Source organism: Ochotona curzoniae, unplaced genomic scaffold (assembly GCF_017591425.1).
Source record: "Ochotona curzoniae isolate NIBS_2020 unplaced genomic scaffold, NIBS_Ocur_1.0 contig_1274, whole genome shotgun sequence".
Lineage (NCBI taxonomy): Eukaryota > Metazoa > Chordata > Mammalia > Lagomorpha > Ochotonidae > Ochotona > Ochotona curzoniae.
Genome location: NW_024465023.1, coordinates 5,099,173 through 5,114,645, shown reverse-complemented (window position 1 = coordinate 5,114,645; position 15,473 = coordinate 5,099,173). Strand labels below are relative to the sequence as shown.

Here is a 15,473-nt window from a genome sequence, read left to right as displayed (position 1 = left end):
ATGGATGGGTGTGGTCATTCACATGGACCAGGACATCACTTGGGATGGCAGCTAGTGTTACAGAGCATCTACATAAGTTCCAGGTTTGTCTGAATGTAATGATGAAGGTAGCATGGCATCAGCCTCAGTCCACCAAGGAACAAAGCCCACAGGTACTAACATGGATGTCAACTCTGCAGGTGCTACTGCAAAATTGCATTCCACAACCCCAGGGTAACAGACCTTGGTAAAGATCCAGATGAGGATCTTAAAAACAATAAGGGACTCATGACTGTCTTCCTGTAGGCAGAAAAAGAAGTCTTTATTGATTATAGAATAGGAATTTAAAAAGCAAGAACTTCCTCCAGAGCCAGATAGCTCCACGGGGCCAGAAACAGAACTATTTTGGAACTCCTGAGGACTTCTTCACCGAAAGTAGGGTTCTGCCAGTGAGGCCAAGGCAGTCTTCTCAGGGTGAAGAACAAGGACATGAGTTCCCAAAGGTAGAAAACAGTGAGCCAAGCGGTCTTTCGGCCTCTTGGAAGGCTTAATAGTGGGCAGGGACAGTGTCCAGGGCTTCCTCAGGTTCCCGGGTGACATCCACATTCTGAAAAGAGAGAAACCAAGATTAGTAGGAGAGTCATCAATTCAGCACTGCAGCATTCTAGCTCTACCTTGTCTTCATGGCAAGGTTCCTCTCTTGAACAGGCATGAGGAAGTTGAAGCGTTAGGCAGTTTGGGCAGGGGTTGCTCTAGTCCTACACTGACATGGTAATTCAGGTCTGGGCGATGGTTTCTGTGTTTGTAGGTGCTGGCTGTTCCATCTGATACTGAGAAACATCCTGGATCTGAGGGTGTAGAGTGACCATTCTTTGGAAAAGGATAGTTGTACAATGTGCTGTGTCTGTGGCCAGCTTTGGGTGGGATGCCACACCTACCTCAGGCTTCTCCCGGTGTGTGTTCACAGCCTCTACGTTCAGGTAGATAGACTCCACTTTGCAGCCTCAGGAAAGAACAAACCATCTGTCTGTAAATCCCAAGGTAAACACAGGTCTTCCCTAACGTATCCCCTACTCTGCCAGCCCCATACTGTCCAACTGTGATGGCCTCGCAGGGAAGGTGGTTAAGATGAGCTGTGTGATATGTGGGACTGGCACTAGGCCTATGAGGCACTAGTGGGGCAGGGGTCCCCTCCCAGCTGGGCCTTTTGTCTCTGAGTTCTTTGAAAGTCAGTTGCTTATTTGTAGATGGGGATAGAGATGGCAGAAGATGATCCATATGGTCTCCTCTGACTCAGTGGACTAGGTGACAGCCATCTAACCCATGCCATACTGTGGAACTCTATGGCTCCTCCAAGCCATGCCAGCTGCTGAAGAGGTGGAAGAGCCCTGGGGCCACTGCCTTGGGTGATCCATCCGGGAAGTTTGGTTAGAGAACAGTCTGTTACCAGAACACCAAAAATAGAACTTCACAAGGGAGTTCTAGGGAAGCTGAAGGAAGAGGTTGTTGCCTCACTGGGGCTTGGGGATGCCAGAAGAGGTACAATGCTCATTTGGCTCCAGCCACAGAAACTTCACTTTACTATATATTCACTTTACTATATATGCCATTCGGCCTCATTCACACCCCATACAGACTTGATTGTCCACTTGCTGTTCATGAACTTTTCATAGCTAACCAACATCAAGAGGAGTTGAGGGGGATAGATTTTTCTGGCTGGTCTTCGAGTTTGTTCTTCAATATTGCCCCAACCACCAATTTCACTCTGGTCCCCTCTGGGAATCCCTACTTCAGTGACTTGGGGATCCATGCTCAGTGCTGACACAGAGAAATTGGAGCCATATTCCAAATTCAGAAGCCATCTGAGTTCTTCCCTGTTATCTACAACCACCAGTCCCACCTGTACCAGAACATCCACAGCATACCCAGATAACCTCCTCTAGAACTCTCCTGGGAAAATGGTAAGCCCTGTGGCTATACGGGATCAGGGTGGGGGCACTCACCATAAGCCACGGGTGTGAGTTTGAGCACTGTGTGTAGAGGGCATTTGAGATAGGGAAGCTCATCTGGAAAAGAGCAGAAAGCAACCCTCGGAGACAAGGTACTGGGCATGCACCCCACCTCGGGCCTCCTGGCTTGCTCTATACTCCTCCTGCCACCTCCCCTTCCCATGGCAGATCTTACAAGCAGCCCATGCCCTGTACTTTGCAGGGGATAGTGTTGAAAACAACTGAGGTAGACAGTAGGGGAGAGCAGGAGCAAGAGGGCTCTGCGGAAGTCTGCAGAGTGTGGAACCCAAAAGGGGATCAGGCATAGCCACAGGGAGATGGTTACTTTCTTCCTTGCGGAGTAGACAAGAAACCAGGGCATGTTCTCTCACCCCAGCCTAGAGTCTCCTGCAGACTTCCTGGCAAACACAAAGACCCATAATTCCTGTCGCAAAGCATTTCTTGGGACCCTTCTGAGCACCAGGGTTGGGAGCCAGTGTGCTCCTAGCTTCTCTCCAGCCAGGCCCACCCTGGCTACTCCTTCAGGACTTGTTGCAGGCTACGACTGTCAGCTCCTTTGTTTCCAGGGTGACTCAGCACAGCTGTTCTGATCATTCATGAACAATGTCTCATTTGGGTCCATATCACTTTACCTATAGCCCTGAGAGAAGGGGTGGTTGGGCCCATTCCTCGAGTGAGCAGCCTGCAACTCCATCCAGCAGGAAAACCCTCACCTGAAGGCACATGGGCAAGAAGTGACACCCAGGCCCTTGTCTGGCAAGGATGCAGATTCTGCCATGGCAGTTCACTGCCCCCTTCCTCGAGCTCACAATGTGCTGGGCTCCTCAACCCACCTGCCTGGCTCTGTGCTGACACTCGCCCCTCTGCCTGTCTGGGCCCCAGCTCCCTTCCTTCAGCCTGGGTGGCACCCTCCCTGATTCTCCATCCTGAGGGTCTTCTGCAGCTTTCAAGTCGGCCCCCACTCCAGCCTCCTGAGACGGCAGGCTGGCCTGCATCCTGCTCCTCCCCCACTTTGTCATGATGGTGCTCGGGGCCCTGGCCAGGCTCTGCACACACTTTCCAGGCTCCCTCACTGCTGCAGGGCGCTGTAGGTCCACACTGTCCACGGAGGAAACAGAGAAGGGAAGTGACATGCTTGGGGTCTGTACTGTGCCACTGGTTGTGCCACTGGCTCAGTTGAAGACCCTGGTCCAATCCCTTCTCCTCCTGGTCCTCAGTCTTTATCTTACAGCCCAGGACTAGACTGGATATACTCTGAGGATGCCCTAGCTCCAAGGATCCATGGAGTTGCTTTTCCAGTCACATTATCTCTTTGGGCTTGTTTCATTAGTTGCCTGAGGACTGGGGATAAGAACATCTGCTCAGCCATGCCCTGTCTAGCTCCCAGATGGCACGGTCTATGAATAAGAGCTGTTAAGACATCAGAAAATAGGGCTGTGCCTATTTCCCTTACACACTCCATGACTCTCTGACAAGGGAGGGGCTCTGGCATACACCTCGGATCAACTCCTCTCCCTGACACTCTGAACTTCATGACCTTGGGCAAGTCACTTCACCTCTCCGTGCCTCCATTTCCTCATATGGACAAGGGAACTTACAGTGCCTGCATCATGGTCTCAAAAAATTTGCCCCCACTAAATACAGATATGAATATATCAGAAACCTATCAGAATTAGGAACCCCTCCACCCATCCCATCACCTGTTTTTAGTGAGGACACTGAGACCTAGGCAGAGGAAATATTTTATCTAATGTCAAGTTCTCAAGTTTCTTGGGTTCCAATTTTGACTCCCTATGTCAAGTTCTCTTTATTTTGAAACTAGCATAGGAGAAAAAATCCAAGACTGAAGCGCATTGTGGGCATCAGATACACTTTTGCAGTCTTCAGACAGCCTCAAAATGTCAAGGAAGTGCTAACTAGCACTTCATACCTCCTTGAGAAATGCACTCTCCCACCTATAGGTACTATAACAGTCTACCGGCAGACCACTTGTCCTAGTTTGCAGATCAGTCTGTGCAGTCAGGGTATAGATATTCTGTAAACACAATGTCCAGACGTTTGAAAATAAATTACCATCTTGGAAAAAAATGGAAATACCACATCTTGGGGGAAACTATCCCGGCAGAAAAAAACAGAAATCAGTAGTGAGGATCATGAGGCCACAAAGGGAATCGCTATGTCCTGACAACACATGCGTCAGATAAATCCTAGCTCAGCTTTTTCTCAGATGGAAGCAAATTGTTAACGTCAGGTTGGAAAACATTAACTCACAATAATACTGGTACTAATAAACAACAAATAACATGTACATAGCTCGTGAGTGCATCATGAACTATTTGCTTCAAGCTCTTTATATTTATTATTTAATTAAATTTCACCTTCATGCTGGCCATGTTAAAGATATGGAGACTGAGGTCAGAGCAATTAAGGTAATTTATCAAAATAGTTCAGGTTGTATCTGATGGAGGAAGAATCCTAATCCAAGTATACTTGTTCCAGATACTGCGCTCTTCACCATGGATACATAAACTGCCAACTGCTGATGTCAGGTCTCAAATCACTTTTGGCTCCCCACACTAAAGACAGAGGCAATGTGGTACCTGAACTTTTATCCAGGAAGTAGGCCAAGAGGCACCGCATGACAGCCTGGTGGCAGATCACCAGCACATTCTCTTGCCGCTCCAGCTCCATTATAACTGGCTCCAGACGCTGAACAAGATCCTCATAGGACTAAACGGGAGAGAAAGATTTGAATAAAAAAGGGAGACAAGGCACATTTTCTCAGAGAAGAACAAATACAGATTAGGAAATTAGGGGAACTTAGTGCTGGTGTTAGCTCAGCTGTTGGCTCAGCAGCATAAACTCAGGTAACTCACTTCCTAAGATTTCAGTCCCACATCTGTAAACTTGGAGGTGGGGGGGGGGTCCCCTCAATATGGTAGAATGTACAACAAAAACAACAACTCCCTACTATATAAGATCTTCTTAACTGCATTGAACATAGGATTCCAAAATTTAAAAAAAGAGAAACATCTTGGGGAAAAAAAGAAGCCATGGCTTCACTTGGGATATTTTCCAATCAATAACAAAGAGGCTCAAGTTATTAAAAACTTTGTAGATACTGTAGAGAAGGCCTCGGATGTGCATAAAGCAGGGTGTGCATAAGGCAGCTGACTCTCACATAACCTGTTGCTGCCTCAAGGTCAAATCTTTACACCCTCAATACAAGTGCAAACTAGAAAGTACCCACTCCGGCAAAAGGAAACGGCAAATGAAAAGGTTTCTGTCCCTTTGTGGCTCTTGATAGGAAATATGAAGAAAAGTCTCCTGAAGAAGGCGCAAACACAAACCTTTTTTAAATGTGGGTTAGCGATTCAGAATTACGTTACCCACGTGGTTTGAAAAATGTCATGCTGAGAGTTTAAGAAAAAGTAGTCTCAAGCCATTACCTATCTCCCAGAATTGCCTAGAAGAAGCAAATGAAAGTCCTCAGCTCTGGTTATAGAGGTCTCCAAAAGATAAATTCTTGCCAACCTCCAACTCACAAAACACACAAGGAAGTAAACTACCATGAAAGTGAAGGAGAAATATCAGGGAGAAAACCATAAAAGCTCAGACCAAGGACATACAATATGTAGTAAGTATGTTTGAAATCTTCAAACAAATAAATGAAAAATGTTAGGAAGAAATCAGACATTATCAAATAGCTAATGCAGATTTGATGGAAAAAGCTAAACAGAATTTCACAAAAAATGTATCATTTAAAGTTGATAACGTAGAGATAAATTTAAGGGGATCCAAGATGGCTGAATAGAGAACCACCCACACTTGCTTTGCTCACAGAGAACCAGAACAACAAAGAAAGGGCTCAATTTTTTAGAGATTGACTGAAAAAGAGCTTGAATAAAGAAGTGATGGGTGCTCTAAACAGCACAGACTCAGAAACTCAGGAGAGAGAGATAAAAAAAAAGAGATGGAGAGAGAGAGAGAGAGAGAGAGAACACAACAGGTGTTGCTGGGAAAAAGTAAGTGAGGGGTCCATGACCCCCACCATCACTACAGACAGGCAGGCTTAACTACAGGAGCATTCTACAATTCACACTGGCTCTAAATCTAGGTTAGGAAGCTGACTGGCATCCAAGCAATGCTTTGCTCCAGAAAAGGAACCTGCTTGCCTCATTCCCGAAGCTTCCAGACCTAGGCTATGGCAGTACAGCTGCTCTCCAAATCCTTTTCCACATTAGGGGGCAGCAAGCAGCCCAGTCACCACAAAAGCCCCTAGGGCCAGAGGTAGGGCACTTCACAGGGCAGAGAGCAGGTCCTTCTGCATTCTGAAGCTGCAGAACTACTGGGAACAAGCCCTGGAGCCATGTGTACTCCATCCATGCGATTGAGGGAAGTTCCCCTTTGCTTCTTGGGGCTTGGCACCAGTAGCAGCACATGAGCCCAGACAACAAGATCTGGGCAAACCCCCTTGTGCAGCTCGCAGCACCTAGTACTGGTGGACCAGGGAACAAACCCAGACACCACACCTGCATGTTATTGTGGGGCCTGGAGGTAGTTCCTTCTGCGTCCTTGCAACTATGGGATTGTGGCTGTTGGTGAAACATTCACACTCACTGCTGTGAGCTGGAGGGGCTGGTCTGTATTCCTTTGCTTCAGGCTGGTCGAACATGCACTTGTTCCATGAGAGCTGAGTAAGGACCCCCTCATGACATCCATATGCTCTAGAAGTGTAACTACTGATTCCTTAAATTCCAGGGATATCTGCATGCTCTTGGCCTCACTGATCCCTGGGAAGGCCCTTTTTGCATTCTTCTGCACCTGCTACAGCACACAGCCCCCAATATATCCTAATATTATTCTGTGGGATCTGAGTAAATCCTGCAGCATCGGGATTGTAACTATTAGTACAAGGTAGCCTTCCTATCCTGGGCTCTGGGATTGTGATTTTTCTTTTTTTTTTTTTTTTTTTTTTTTTTTTTTTTTTTTTTTTTTTTTTTTTTTTTTATTATTGTTGCTTACATTGTATTGTGTAGTACAGTTTCATAGGCGCTAGGGATTCCCCCCACCCCTCCCATACCCCTCCCCCCATGGTGGATTCCTCCACCTTGTTGCATAACCATAGTTCAAGTTCGGTTGAGATTCATTGCTTGCAGACACATGCCTAGCATAAAGTTCAGCGTCTTATTGTCCAGATAAGTTCAGTGGCCTCTTGGGGAGACCTTCTATGGTCTGAAAATAGGTCTAACAGAGTAAAGATCCAGTCAGTTAAAAGCCCCAACGAGGCCACAGTATCAATATACAACATTATGGAATTAATTGACATAGTATTGGGTAAACAATATGTTAAAAATAATGCAAGTTCCCTTCTTCGAAACATCTGGGTTGAGACAGTATCAATGACAGGTTCAAAAAAAAAAAAAAAATAACAAACAACCAAACAAAAAATTACAGGTTAAATCAAGGCAAACATGTGGTATCTAATCTTTTGGGATTCGCTCATTTCCCTTAGCATTATAGTTTCCAGTTGTACCCATTTAGCCACAAAGAACTGCATTTTGTTTTTTTTAATAGCTGAGTAGTATTCCATGGAGTAGATGAACCAAAGCTTTCTTATCCAATCTTCTGCTGATGGGCATTTCGGTTGCTTCCATGTTTTTGCAATTACTGATTGTGCTGCAATGAACATAGGGATGCATGTTGGTTTGTCGTAAAACAGGTGTTTTGGATATATTCCTAGGAGTGCTATTGCTGGGTCATATGGTATGCAGATTTTGAGTTGTTTGAGTGTTCTCCAGACTGATTTCCATAAAGGCTGTACCAATTTGCAGCTCCACCAGCAGTGGAGTAGGGTTCCCTTTTCCCCGCATCCTCGCCAGCAAGCGTCGTTGGTGTTCTTGTTTATGTGGGCCAATCTTACTGGTGTTAGGTGGTACCTCATCGATGTTTTAATTTGGATTTCCCTTATTGCTAGGGAGCTGGAACATTTTTTCATATGTTTGTTTGCCATTTGGACTTGTTCCTTTGTGAAATGTTTGCCCATTTCCCGTGCCCATTTCTTGAGTGGCTTGTTTGTTTTGGTTTTTTGGTTGTTTTGAAGTTCTTTATATATCCTGGAAATTAGCCCCCTATCGCCTATATCGTGTGCAAAGATCTTCTCCCACTCTGTGGGTTGCTTTTTTACTTTGTTGATTGTTTCCCTTGCTGTACAGAAGCTTCTTAGTTTGATGAGGTCCCATTTGTTTATTCTGTTCTCAACTGCTATTGCTTTTGGTGTCCTTCTTAGAAAGTCGGGACCTACTCCTAGGTCTTGCAGGGTATTTCCTACATTTTCTTGCAAGAGTTTGAAGGTTTCTGGATGTAGGTTTAGGTCTTTTATCCATGTAGATTGGATCTTAGTGTATGGTGATAGATGTGGGTCTATTTTTTTGTTTCTACAGGCTATCAGCCAGTTGTCCCAACAACATTTACCAAAGAGGCCTTCCCACTTGCTTGAGCTGTCATTGGTCTTTTTGTCAAAGATTAATTGGCTGTATTTGTGTGGGTTCCCTTTTGGTGCTTCTATTCTATTCCATTGATCTTCCTTTCTGTCTTTGTGCCAGTACCAGGCTGTTTTGATAACCACTGCTCTATAGTATGTCCAGAGGTCCGGGATTGTGATTCCCCCTGCTGACTTCTTATTTTTCAGGATGGTTCTAGCTATTCGTGGTTTTTTGTGCTTCCAGATGAACTTTTGAATCATTGTATCCAGTTCCGTGAAGAATGTTTTGGGCAATTTGATTGGAATTGCATTGAAAATGTATATTGCTTGTGGTAGTATAGACATTTTAATGATATTGATTTTGCCTATCCAGGAGCACGGGATGTTATTCCATCTTTTGAGGTTTTGTTCAATTTCCTTTTTAAATAGTTTGTAGTTTTCTTCGAATAGGTCTCCTACGCTTTTGGTTAGATTTATTCCCAAATACTTCATACTTCTCTCTGCTATTTTGAATGGTATCCTGTTGGTTAGATCTTCTTCCATCTTGGTGTTATTTGCGTACACTATGGCTGTTGATTTTCGTTCGTTAATTTTGTACCCCGCCACTCTGCCAAACTCTCGTATAAGTTCTAGCAGTTTCTGTATTGAGTCTCCTGGTTTTTCTATGTATAGGATTATGTCATCTGCATATAGTGAAAGCTTGACTTCTTCGTTTCCTATACGTATGCCTTTGATTTCTTTTTCTTGTCTTATGGCCTCTGCAAGTACCTCTAGGACTATGTTGAATAGCAGTGGTGATAGCGGGCACCCTTGTCTTGTTCCAGATCTCAGTGGGAAGGGTTCTAGCTTTTCTCCATTCAGTATGATACTGGCGTTGGGTTTTTCATAAATTGCTTTGATTATGTTGTGGATTTTCCCATCTATGCCTACTTTGGCTAGAGTTTTTAGCATGAAGAGGTGTTGGATTTTGTCGAAAGCTTTTTCTGCATCTATTGAAACTATTATGTGGTTCTTGTTTTGCTGTTTTTGGATATGGTTTATAACATTTATGGATTTCCGAATGTTGAACCATCCCTGCATCCCAGGGATGAATCCTACTTGATCCGGATGAATGATCTGTCTGATGATTTTTTGAATTCTATTGGCTAGGATTTTGTTGAGAATTTTAGCATCAATGTTCATCAGAGAAATAGGTCTGTAGTTTTCCTTCTCTGATGGTTCTCTGTCCGGTTTTGGGATTAAGGTGATGTTGGCTTCATAGAATGAGTTTGGGAGGGTTGCTTCCTCCTCTATTGTTTTGAAGAGCTTGTAGAGGATTGGGGTTAGTTCTGTTCGGAATGTTTTGTAGAATTCTGTAGTGAAGCCGTCTGGGCCTGGGCTTTTTTTCGTTGGGAGATCCTTGATGACTGTTTCAATCTCTACCTCGGTTATGGGTTTATTTAATTCTGCAGTTGCCTCCGGACTGAGTTTTGGTAAGTGGTGGGAGTCCAAGAACTTTTCTATTTCTTGGTGGTCCTCAAATTTGTGGGAGTACAGTTCTTTGTAGTAATTTCTAATTATTTTCTTAATGATTGCAGTGTCTGTTGTTATGTTGCCTTTTTCATCTTTAATGCTATTAATTCTCACTTTCTCTTGTTTTTTTTTGGTCAATCGGGCCAGTGGAGTGTCTATTTTGTTTATTTTCTCAAAAAACCAACTTTTTGATTTGTTGATTTTATGTATAGTTTTTTTGATTTCTATTTGGTTTATCTCCTCCCTTGTTTTGATGATTTCTTGTTTCCTATTGTGCGTGGGACTCTTCTGCTGCTGTTTTTCCAGATCCTGGAGGTGTGAGGTTAGTTCCTGTATTTGGCGTCTTTCTTGGGCCTTGACATGCGCTCCGATTGCGATGAATCTACCTCGTAGCACTGCTTTGGCGGTGTCCCACAAGTTTTGGAATGTTGTATCAGAGTTTTCATTGGTTTCCATAAATTTTTTGATCTCATCTTTGATTTCTTCTCTGACCCAATGTTCGTTTAATAGCATATTGTTCAATTTCCAAGAGTGCGTATACTTCTTGGGGAGTTTTGAGTTGTTGATTTCCAGTTTCATCCCATGGTGGTCTGAGAGGGTACATGGTATGATACTAATGTTTTGGAAGTTGTTTAGATTCGCTTTATGTCCTATCATGTGGTCGATTCTGGAGAAGGTGCCATGCACCGCTGAGAAGAATGTATAGTCTGTGGCCTTAGGATAAAAAGTTCTATATATGTCTACTAAGTCCAGTTGTTCTATTGTTTGTGTGAGCTCTGTTGTTTCTTTGTTGAGTTTTTGTTTCGTAGACCGGTCCATTGTTGTTAGAGGTGTGTTGAGATCGCCTACAAGAATTGTGCGGGTGTCTATGTCTTCCCTTAAGTCTGTAAGTAATTGCTTTACGTAACTAGGTGCATTAAGATTCGGTGCATAAACATTAATGATGGTGATTGCTTCTTGATGGATCATTCCTTTCACCAGTATAAAATGGCCTTCCCTGTCTCTTTTGATGTTAGTTAGAATGAAATCTATCTCGTCTGAAATTAGGATAGCTACCCCAGCTTTTTTTTCTCGTCCATTAGCGTGAAATATCTTTTTCCATCCCTTCACTTTCAGTTTCTTTGCATCCTTTCTGGTTAGATGCGTTTCTTGTAGGCAACAGATGGTTGGGTCTTGTTTGATGATCCATTCTATTAATCTCTGTCTTTTGATTGGTGAATTTAGACCATTTGTGTTGAGAGTTAAAATTGAGAGGTTGCAATTTTGCCCTGCCATGTGTTTGTGTTGTGTATGTGTTGTTGCCTATGTAGTTGTCTTGTTTGTGCGGCCTTTAGTTTGGAGACCTTCTTATTTGCCAACTTTGTTTGTGATTTGCCTCCTTTTTGTCCGGGACTAGCGCATTTCTAAGGAGACTTTGCAGGGCTGGTTTTGTGTAGACATATTCTTCTAGTTTTTCTTTGCTATTGAAGTATCTGATTTCGTTCTCAAATACAAATGAGATCTTTGCTGGGTAGATTATTTTTGGTTGACAGTTGTTTTGTTTCAGGACTTGGAAGATCTTTGTCCATTCTCTCCTTGCTTGTAGGGTCTCTTCGGAGAAGTCAGCAGTAATTCTGATGGGTTTTCCCCTGTATGTGATCTTTTCTCTACTTCGTACTTGTCTCAGGATTCCTTCTTTGTCTTCATTGGAGTAGAACTTGAGCACCGTGTGTCTGGGTGAAGATCTCTTTGGATCATGTCTGTTGGGAGTTCTCTGTCCATCCTGTATGCGGGGTGGATTCGTGTTCCAAGTGTTTTGGAAGTTTTCCTGTATAATTTCATCAAGCACTGCTTGCATCCCAGATTCTCTTTCTACTCCCTCGGGGAGGCCGATGATCCGAATATTCAATTTTCTAAGGTAATCCTTCATCTCTTGCATCATTTTATTAGTTTTGCTGAGGTTTGTCTCTAGCTGTTTAATTCGCTGGGCACTTTCATTTTGTGTGTCTTCTGTTTCAGAGATCCTTTCCTCTGCCGCATTTATTCTGTTGATGAGGCTTTCAATTTTATTCTCTTGGGCATCCAGTTTGGTTTTGATTTGTTGTATTTCGGTGATTATGCGGTTCTGGTAGTCTTCCAGCTTTGTGTCCACGTCTCTGAGAAATTTTAGCATTATTTTCATCAATTCCTTTGCTGGTAACACGTCCATGTCTTCATCTCGCATCGCCGATATTGATAATGGCTTTTGGCCCATGTTTGGTGGGGTGCTGGCTCTTTCATCTGGAGCACAGCTCTTTCTAGTGGTTTTTCCCATTGCGTTGGTGTATTCTGGTAAGGCAAATGGACCCGTGTGTTGAGGGGCTGTCAGGTGCTTTCCTGTAGAGATTGGAGCCTGCAAGCGTGGTGTTGCCGGGCGTGGTAATTTTCAAGGCACCGTTGGTGCGTTCTCAGGGCCCGGGGCTGTAGAGCACCACCTTGGGGGCCCAGTGGATTCCAGGCACACTCTGGGCACCTCTTCTACAGGTGTGCCACCGCAGGGCGTGGAGGGATGGAGGCGCTCTCTGGGCGCGCCCCCTGCACGGGAATCCACAGGACGTAGAAGGTTTTATGTGCTTTCTCCCTGCGTTCTCCTTGTCAGGGACTGCAGGGTTTTTCAGAGCCCGCCTGGTGTGTCTCCCACACACAAGACTGTGGTTGAGGCACTTTCTGGGCGTGGCTCTTGTGCAGTGATTCCACCACTCGTGGTGTGTGTGTGGCTCCTCCTCACAGGACCGTAGAGGAGGTGTGACCCAGGCGCCCTGTTAAAATAACTTCTCAGCGGGATCGCACAGTGCCAGTGTGGCACAGGAGATTTCAGAGCTCTCCCGGTGTGTCGCCTACACTCAGGACTGCGGGGTGGGAGGCGAGGAATGGACAGTTCACACTATGGGAGTGGCATCTGCGTGTCAGGGACACACAGCGCTACACTTCCCAGTTCAGCACCCTCCTGACTCCTGCGCTACGGAGGCGGCTGCTGCAGGCGGGACCGCCTAGCCCAGCCCGGCGCGGCGCTCAGAGTCCTCCTGGTGCTGTCGCCCACCCACAGGGTTTCAGGGTGTCGGGGATTCCAGACTCCCACCAGCAGCCTCCGCGCGCTGAGATGCACTGGCCCACTTAGCGCAGGAAGATCTGAGGCGCTTTCCCGGGACCTTTTCAGCCACCAACACGCACTGCTGTTCCCAAGGCACAGACCTGACAGTTTCAGGTTGCGCCCCTTGTGTTCTCAGAGGCTGGAGCCTCAGCAGGGGGTGGGGAATGCGGAGGCTGCCACGTTAATCCCCAGCTCACCAAAGTCCGGCTGCTGCAGTCTGCTTCTGCTGTTGTTGAAGAATTCCGCCGGCGACAATCCCTCCGATTTCCCTGTCTCCAAGCTGGCCGCGTCTCCCGTCAGGCCGCTCTCAAAGGTGACTCAGCAGGTCTGGAGTGGGATGTCGGCTTCTCTACCTTTGCCCTGCTCCGTTCTCGTTGTTCTTCCGAGTTGTGTGGAACTTTTTGGCTCCACACTGTCCCAGGGAGTTTCACGGACCTCTCCCTACGGTTTCCTGCCGCTCCTCTTCGCTGCCTCTGCAGCACTCTAACCTTCTCTCACTGAACTCTCCCTCATAGCCTTTCTCCTACGTCGGCCATCTTCCCTCAACTCGTGATTTTTCAATATTGTATTCTCAGAGTCACCTGAGACTCTTGTGACAAAACTACCTGCATTCAATTGCTCTAGGCCCATCCATGTCCACGTACAATCCAAAGGACAGGGGGAAACAAATGCTGGCAAGACTGCAAAGAAAGGAAAGTTCTTTTAAAAAAGATTTTAATTTATTTATTTGAAAGAGCAATAAAGAGGTAAAGGCAGACACATGGAAAGGGGATCTTCTATTGCCTTACTTACTCCCCAGATGGCCACAATAGCTGGTCCAGGTTAAAGCTGGGAGCCTGGGACAGCATCTGGTCTCATGTGTGCACACAGGGGCCCAAGAACTTGGACCATATTCCACTGTTTTTCCAGGGACAATAAAAGGGAGCTGGATTAGAAATGGAGCAGTTGGGACTAGAATTAGTGTTCCAAAATGGGATGTTGGTATCATCGGCAGCAGCTTAACCCACCGCACTACAATGACTGACACAAAAGGGAAACTCTTACACATTGTTAAAAGGAATTAAAATTGGTGTAGCCACTATGGGAAATAGTATGCACCTTTCTTAAAAATCTAGAAACAAAAGTACAATATAATCTGACAATCATATGAGATCCCTATATGAAATAGCTAGCTGCTCCTTCATGTTTATTGCAGCACAGTTCACAACAGCCAGAAACCACAATCACATAAGGTGTTGATATCCAGATGAGTAAAGAACAGTGGTATGTATACATAGGCTATTATGAGGCCATTGAAAACTGAAATATTGTCTTCTGCAGCAAAATCAATGGAACTGGAGGATATTCTAATAAGTGAAATAAGCCAGACACAGAAGGATAAACACTATGCTTTTTCTCATATTTGGAAGCTAAAAAAAATCCCCAAACTGAACACGGAAAGGTGATGACTAGAACAAATTGCTAGTGGTAGCAGGGGAGAGAGGGAATTTAAACAACAGATACCAAATCAGTTAGATCCAGGATTCCTAGTGTGACTCGGCATGATGGGGAAACTATAGGCCACAGTAACTTAGTACATGTTTTATGAACCTCAGCTCATACATAATAAGAAAAAATAAGCCCTAAGCCTGCAATAATAAAGCTATGCTAAAAAAGAAGAAATGTAGATTTTCTGCTTTAATGAATCTGGATTGTATACATGTATTAGAAAATGTCGTAAGGTAGCCCTTAAAGATAAATTCTGATGCAGCAAATGTTGGAATTCATGCATATTCAGAATAATTAACACCTTGTGGAATTGTGTATTTTTTTTAAAAAGACTACTGCATGGGTTCCATTTTTTGTATCAAAGTGGACTTATCTTTTATTTCCATTTTTAAAGAACTTTTTGAAGTGCTGTGTACACCTATATGATGAAATACTCAGTAATTTTTAAAAGGACAGAGGCTATTTCAAATATAATCAATAAGGAATGACCTATTAAAAATATCTTGAAAAATCAAGGTATACTCTAATGATTAGAACATGCAATTCTTCGTATAAAAAGAAATAGAGGGGACTTGGTGCGGTAGCCTAGAGGCTAAAGTCCTTGCTTTGCATGCACCCAGGATCCCATATGGGCACTGGTTTGTATCCCAGCAGCCCTGCTTCCCATCCAGCTCCCTGCTTGTGGCCTGGGAAAGCAGTCGAGGACGGCCCAAAGCCTTGGGACCCTGCACCCGTGTGGGAGACCCAGAAGAGGCTCCTGGCTCCTGGCTTCAGATCGGCTCAGCTCTGGACATTGTGGCCGCTTGGAGAGTGAATCATTGGATGGAAGATCTTCTTCTCTGTCTCTCCTCTTCTCTGTGTATCTGACTTTCCAATAAAAAATAATAAAATA

General features: G+C 44.7%; 1 protein-coding gene across 5 annotated transcripts in view; it reads right to left on the bottom strand.

Moving 5' to 3' along the window:
- Window positions 1–276: 276 nt before the first annotated feature.
- The window catches only part of PFKFB1 (6-phosphofructo-2-kinase/fructose-2,6-biphosphatase 1), a 59,768-nt gene continuing 44,571 nt past the window's right edge, over window positions 277–15,473 (bottom strand). For all 5 annotated transcript variants that reach the window (XM_040998029.1, XM_040998018.1, XM_040998009.1 and 2 more), the window contains 4 exons: window positions 4,589–4,718; window positions 1,983–2,045; window positions 918–982; window positions 277–586 (listed from right to left, as the gene is read on the bottom strand). In XM_040998029.1, the coding sequence (XP_040853963.1) occupies window positions 527–586; window positions 918–982; window positions 1,983–2,045; window positions 4,589–4,718 (318 nt within the window). In that variant the 3' untranslated portion in view covers window positions 277–526. The remainder of the gene's footprint in view (window positions 587–917; window positions 983–1,982; window positions 2,046–4,588; window positions 4,719–15,473) is intronic.